Source organism: Cataglyphis hispanica, chromosome 15 (genome assembly GCF_021464435.1).
Source record: "Cataglyphis hispanica isolate Lineage 1 chromosome 15, ULB_Chis1_1.0, whole genome shotgun sequence".
Taxonomy (NCBI): domain Eukaryota; kingdom Metazoa; phylum Arthropoda; class Insecta; order Hymenoptera; family Formicidae; genus Cataglyphis; species Cataglyphis hispanica.
In genome coordinates, this window is record NC_065968.1 from 5,529,957 (window position 1) to 5,536,941 (window position 6,985).

The 6,985-nt window shown below is 38.8% G+C and overlaps 1 protein-coding gene across 3 annotated transcripts in view; it reads left to right on the plus strand.

Annotated features, from left to right (window-relative positions):
• Positions 1–5,737, plus strand: part of LOC126855063 (homeotic protein distal-less) — a 95,055-nt gene extending 89,318 nt beyond the window's left edge. For 2 of the 3 annotated variants that reach the window (XM_050602417.1, XM_050602418.1), the window contains exon 6: positions 670–4,426. In XM_050602417.1, the coding sequence (XP_050458374.1) occupies positions 670–688 (19 nt within the window). In that variant the 3' untranslated portion in view covers positions 689–4,426. Of the gene's footprint in view, positions 1–669 lie in introns of all 3 variants that reach the window. The other variant, XM_050602419.1, reaches the window with a different exon arrangement.
• Positions 5,738–6,985: the final 1,248 nt, after the last annotated feature.

The window sequence follows — 6,985 nt, forward strand, 5'->3', positions numbered from 1 at the left end:
AGTTACCGTGAGATAAATGAATATTGTGTCCTCAGGAGAAATCTATTGAATTTATAACATACAATAAGTAAACAGCATTTCTTAATATTTGATAATAGTTTTTTCAACTTTCTAATTGCTATAACTCGATATCGGATTTTTACGCGAACAATATTGAATAGTATTTAACAGACATTTTCAATTTGAAATTAAAGTGCGACGCGTCAATCAGCGCACCTCAATGCAAACTGGTACTGCCAGTCATACGTCCCCTTGGGATATGCTAGATGTTTCTTCTATTCACCGAGAACCAACATGACACGACAAATTTACCTTACTTGCCTTGCCGTAATATTCATCGCGCTGTGATTCCGGAAGCTTCAAAGTTACCGCATATCTCTTTAATAATATAATAACGCCGAGAATCGACGTGAAGTGTGTACGTAGTATAGCACAAGCGTAAAAATATACTTTTACAGCAAAAAAAGAGAGAGAGATTAATGTGTATTTGCAGTTTTATATCAAAAGATGTAAAAGAAAGATGTACCTTAATATACCTGATTTAAAATTAATTAATTATTGAAATAGTTATTGTAAAATTTTTATAATTGAATCTTTTAAAATTTCGCGAAATATCTCTCACGATACGTCAAACCTCTCTAACAGAACGATCGTCTGTGTGTTTTGCAGAGTATGGCCAGCGGTTTAACGAAGATGTCCCTCGAACTGAATTCAGGTGAATCATCCCTTCGTGGCGCCTTGGACGTATTCCAGTGGTCTCGCCCCCAAAGTGTGAATATGTGTAGCGCCTCTCGTGAGGAAAATTGAATGTTAATATTGTTTCTAATTGTCTAACAAAACTCGCATGCCGGTATCCGTGCGGGCCGTCCGTCAAAGTGAGTACGAACAGTGCGACATCGTGTGTGATACGCACACATACACACACACACACATACACACACACACACACACACATTTAGCGAAGTATTAATAATAATAATATTAATGAAATGAATAATGTGCAACCACAAACGCCAATCTTAGATCGGCAATGACGCGCTGTCAAAAAAATGTTTTTCAAAGCTAACGAAGAGTACCGAATTTCCAGCCAACGTGGACTAGAGCGACGTCGACGGCAAATCATAAACGGTTCGGTATGCATCGAGTGACTTTTGACTGATAAGTGACATTGTTTCGGTGCGCGCTGTTTCGTTGCGAAAAAACGAGGACGTTTTTCTCTCGGTATGGACATTGGTTGAAAGAACAAAGCGATTTCGAGTTAAATGGTGAAGTAAATATTATATAAAATGGGTGATAATATAATGTCGATAACAATAGTTTATGACATAAAATTGCCGAAAATTGATCGTTCGTGACGCGAATGACTCTCTGAGGAATGACGACGTCACTTTCGTTGGTGGTCTTGATGTTCGATTTACAAGTTGGAGGGTACTTGTAACGCTTCGTGTATGATTGAGTGATTATCACGACTGTAACGCTTTTCGTGTTTGACAAGTAATCGTTGTCGCAAAAAAATATAAAAATCGCGAGGAATCTTTTTCCTGGGAAATAAAATGGCTTCTCTATATGTCTGTTCGTGTCAACCATCGCAATTGCGTGCATCGGATCTAATTTGATTACTACAGTTAATTATAAGCAAAGATTGCCTCCAAATAATTGTTTTCATTGTAAAAATGTTGTCCATAATGTTTGTCAATTGCGTGAAATTGCGTATCGATTTTAATCGCTATAATTAATTATTAATTAAACAACAAGAGTTACGCGATACAATTATTTTCTATGAAAACATATTGAATCGACGTTACCGCTACAATTACCAAAACTAATCAAATCACAGTGGAACACAGTTAGGTGTTAATTGATTGTATTTGTACCTATATTAGAAGCCTCAAATCTGTAATTTATAGAAAAACATTCCCTTTACGTTTAATTATCAAAATTAAATATTTTCTTATTTATTTAATGCCATTGTTACAAAAAGTAACGTCTAAAGTTTTAAATATTGAGTTCAATGTTTTTCATTTATAATGTTACTTTCAGACACAATTATTCATAGAACAAATGCATAAAATTTGAAGAATTCAAGAATTTTAATTTAATTTTGAATTAAATTCCTTTGACATGAAGGAAGGGGAGAGAGTCATACTGGTGTTGGATCAGATCAATGATTTATTAATATTATTAAAAATTGCTTTGTTAAACACTTAGTCGGATATGATAAAATATTTAAACTCGTTCAACTTCTCACTACTCTCAAACTCTTAACGAATCCCGATGGTCATCAAAAAGCGATAGCATTAAATTGGCAATAATATGACATCTACGATGAAAATAATAATACGCGAATCAATTTTGAGATCCATGGCCTATATCCGATACTTGCCTCTAGTAATTACGTTTATTTCCAGAACAAATCCTGACGAAAACAGGATCAGATTGAATGACCTTTTTATTCAGCTCGATCAACACAAGATTTTCGTCACTTTTCTGAATCAAGCACGATCGTGCATCTAAAGACCAATTTCTATCTCATCGTAAATGTCAATTGCCGATGACGTTAGGCGGATCGATCCTTTGTGACAGTTGCCCAACAGCTGAGAGCGCAACCGACCTACTTCGTGCCGGTATTTCGCGCGGTAGAGATAGAGAGGAACGGCTAGATTGGCGGAATCTCTTCGAGAAGATAAACGTGGAATGGGATAGGGGGAAGGGGAGAAGCGGAGGAAAAAGAGAGACAACGTTGCATAAACTCGTTGAGCAGTCGTTCCTCAAGGCAGTTGGAAGTAATGAAATCCTAATGACATTTTCGTGAGTCAAACGATCTCGGCAATCACGGTGGCTCGCTATAATCACCGGTCCCTTCTTCCCGAATGAGGCAATCGGCCGCGGCCTCCTCCGAAGAGGAAAGAAGCGCGAGAGATGACAGCGGAGGAACGACAGTTCGGGAACGAGTTAGAAAAAAATCGTTATCTCGTCTAAAGAGTCGCGTAGGACGCTCTATCGACGTTCGATTTTATTAAGAATTTTGGAAAATATAAAGAAGACATTGCTTGAACTTTCAAGTTGTCTAGATTGTGATCTTTTCTGTAATTCTACAGTTTAATGCACAATTTGTTTGATTTTTTTCAATTGCAATATTTTATATACATAACAAATCATTGACAATTTTTATTTTGAAAATAGCTAATTTTGAAAATATTTATTTATTTATAATCTGTGTACGCAAGGGAGTATAATTTTATTTAATATAAATTATATGAATTGTTTTACAAATTAAGAAACTTTAAGAAAATCTATCACTAAATTAAAAAGAATGATTTGCTGCCTTTCTTTTTTCTTTCATTGCCGCGGCGATTAAATGATCTATGCTCGAATTAGAAACTAGGCATCCGAATAAGCTATCTGTCTAAGCCGGTCAAGTTGCGGGTGAACAATGCGGCGGTCTGTTTTGCGCTGTTTCTTCTTCGCTGTCCCCCGTCAGCCATATTGGGTCACCCTTGCCATCTTGCGTCGTGCAATATCTAGCTTTCCAAGAGGCGACGCCAAACCGCAAAAACGACGGCTGTGGCTTGCAACCGCGGGAAACTGGGAGGGTCGACGGGCCCCACCGCTGACCTAGATCCACTGTCTCGTCGATGCAACAATGGTCGTCTCATGAGAACGCATGGTCCCACACGGTTCCTTTCCTTCCTGATTCTCTGCCTTTTCCTTCGCTCTGATTGACAGTACCGTTTGGCACATGTCGCGATGCGCGCTGAAACGCATCAAGTCTCGGTTTCGCTCAGCTCGACTCTCAGATTCTCACAAAAAAAAAAGAATTAATATTCACATAAGATTTTAAAACTTTTAATGGGCTAATAAAAATTTAAACTTTTAATTTTTTAAATTTTAATTTTTTTCTATAACGCTCTATTACAATGTAAAATATTTCACGCATTTAATTCGTAATTAAAAGTACATTTACATGATCCAAAGTTGCATCGAAGTCTCGAGACTGAACAATAAAACCAGATATGAGACACAGTATACAAATTTGTGTTACAGATTTATATAGAAATATAATAATCTACGCCGAATTGTGAATTAAATCTCAAATAATTGTATTGAGTGTATTTTTTCGTCATACCAGAACCGTACGTTTCCGACGCCGCGTGTCAAGAGTAGAATCGAGAGTATATACGCGAGATCTCACGTGTATATGTATATAACGCACTCGTATAAATTTTCCTGAGAATCGACGAAGAAAAAGCGTCGACGCCGCGCGAGTCGATGCGGCGCGGAAACTCGAGGCGGATTAGGCTGCCCCAGGTTTACCCCACGGTGCACAAAGAGAACAGTACAAAACTAGTTTTATGCCCTTCCGCTCGTGTCGACCGCGCTTGCTGTTGAATGCTACGCGATTACGTTAGCCCGCGTAAAGGTTCCGCGGGCCGAAAAAAGAGGAAGGCGGGCTGGAAGGTAGGCTACGTTCCGGGGATCGATGTCGCTGCGCCGGGGCGACGTTAAATTCCTACATCGTGACGTGTATCGCGTTATCGTCGTCGTCGTCGTCGTCGTCGTTGTCTTTGTCGGGATGTGATGTCGGTACGGGCAAAGGACGCGCGCACCGACGATGACGATGATGATGACAACGAGAGACGCGGCGATTCTCTCCCGTATATAATAATAAGTGCCGTTAGATTTAACCGCAAGCCGCGCTGCGGAGAACTAGGAGGCACGAGATGGCCTCCTCGGATGGGTTCTTGCGTTTTGATTCGGTGCAATAAGAAGCTGTATGCGTATATAATTTAAGACGAAGCTCCCCTCAGTTCCTAAATTACGTGTAAAGCCGGAAATGCGGAAAACAGCGTAAAACAATTGTTAGCGTGGTCGAAGTGACGAGACATACGTTTTGATCAATGTTGTCGAGATTGAATTTTCCGGGAAGCTGCGTTTATTAGAAGAATATCTTTATTTGCATAAGAAATCCGGATCTATATAAACTCAAGCAACATATTTTTCAAAATTTTAAGAAAGAGAATGATATACACAAAGGTAGCTTATATCTTTTCGTGAATATAAAAAAAAAAAACCATTTGCGAAAATATATACAGTTTCCAGGAAAATAACTAAAATTAATTTCTGCGACGTAGGAAGATGCTTATTGGATAGCTTCGATGAATAAATCGTGCGAAACAAATCGTGTAACGTAGTGGCAGTTCACTTTTTCCACGCTTTTATCAAATACGCGGATTATGATCAGCGCCGCGCGCGAGAATGAAACGCGAACTTAACACGATTCTCTCTTTAGAAAGAGACAGAGAGAGAGAGAGAGAGAGAGAGAGAGAGAATGGTAAACAGTATAAAAAGAGTCCATAGAATTTACTAGCGTTACTAGTCTCGGTGCAAACCATCGGAGATCGATCAGACTCGGCGAGGCCGACAGATCGAACACCGAACATCTGTAAATATTGCACCGAGGCCCTCTAGCATGTAAGCCGTAAGTGAATCTGTGTAAAATACGATATTGTGATAAGAATGTAAAGAGAAATGAGACGAGAACGAGAAAAACAGAAGAAACAAGAGAGGCCTAGAAAATCGTCTATATACATATAGGATATAACACGGCAGACCCCAATTTATCGATTTTACCGAGTACACCCTTGTACGGATATAGAATATTACGAGGAACTAAAACACCTTAATTATGATTACTATTGTGTATAAAATATGAATAACTAATTAATTCAATTTAAAACTGCCTCGTGGTATTTTGTTTATATATTCCCCCCTTCCCCCCCCCCCCCTCCTCGTCCCGCTATCTTTTATATTTTATGGAATATATAAATTAACATATTTAACATTTTGTATTTTTAGAAAAAGAACAAAAGAGTTCTATTGAATCGCAGCAATTGCATATCAATCAATTGGTAAGTTTTTGAAAACGATGTCGTTATAAACGAGGCATGCAAAATATGTATAGTTATATTGGTTTAACGAGAAAAAAATTTGTCTACGTTTATAAACAATACGTGGGATTTAAAGAGAAAGAAGTTGTTATATTAGATATGCCCTTTTTGTGATATCGATAAAAGGAGCATATTGGTAAATTGATGAAGCGAGTCGTATGTCTTTCATGAATTACTACATTTTCGTGTACAACGAGCGGTCACATCGGCTCAATGATTCAATCATTTCCGAGTGAACGAGTACTCTCTCGTGCTGTCCCGATGGATGACGGCTCGCGTTCTTTCGCTTCTTCTCTCTTTATTCACCGGCAGCCACCTGCCGTTCTAGAGCCAATGTACGCATGCTCTACTTTTATGGATAACTGTACTTCTATCTCGCTCTCAAAGCCGAAGACACGCTGTATCCTGCGTCTTCTCGCGATATCTTGAAAATGTTTCGCTCACAGAATCACGGGTATAAAATATCCCATATGTTGTTACACATTTTAGAAAATTTTTTTATTAGGATAAAGGAGTTTTCATATTCGTGAAAATTTTATTTCTATGTTTTCCATAGATTTATTCTTCGAAATTGTATTTTCTAAGTGTCTCTTCATCTTTGCTCACTAACAGTAAATGAAAATTTGTTTAGATGACCAATGATTTGAATTTGAATGAATGAATTGTGATAGAGCTAAACTTTAATTAAATCAGCTTGTCCGATGTTGGCGAGTTCAATAGACTGGCTAAAAAAATCGTTCGGTAAAAACGGCTCTTCGAGACAGAGTACATACTTTATTCCGAGATCCGTCGTTCGCCACGCGCGACTAGATCCGCTCATTCGTGCGGGACCGTGCAGCAGAAAAAGATACGCCGATGTTGGGATGAATACCGCGAGGGCTTGTGGGCTCCGTGGTTTCCAAACGTAAACTTATATACGAAGAGAAAAGAAAGAAGAAGGGAGGATGGGGAAAAGGACCACCTCGGGACGACAATGCGAGTTTCGCGGGAGGTCACGGGAAAAGAGGAAGAGGAGAGAGAGAGAGAGAGAGAGGGGC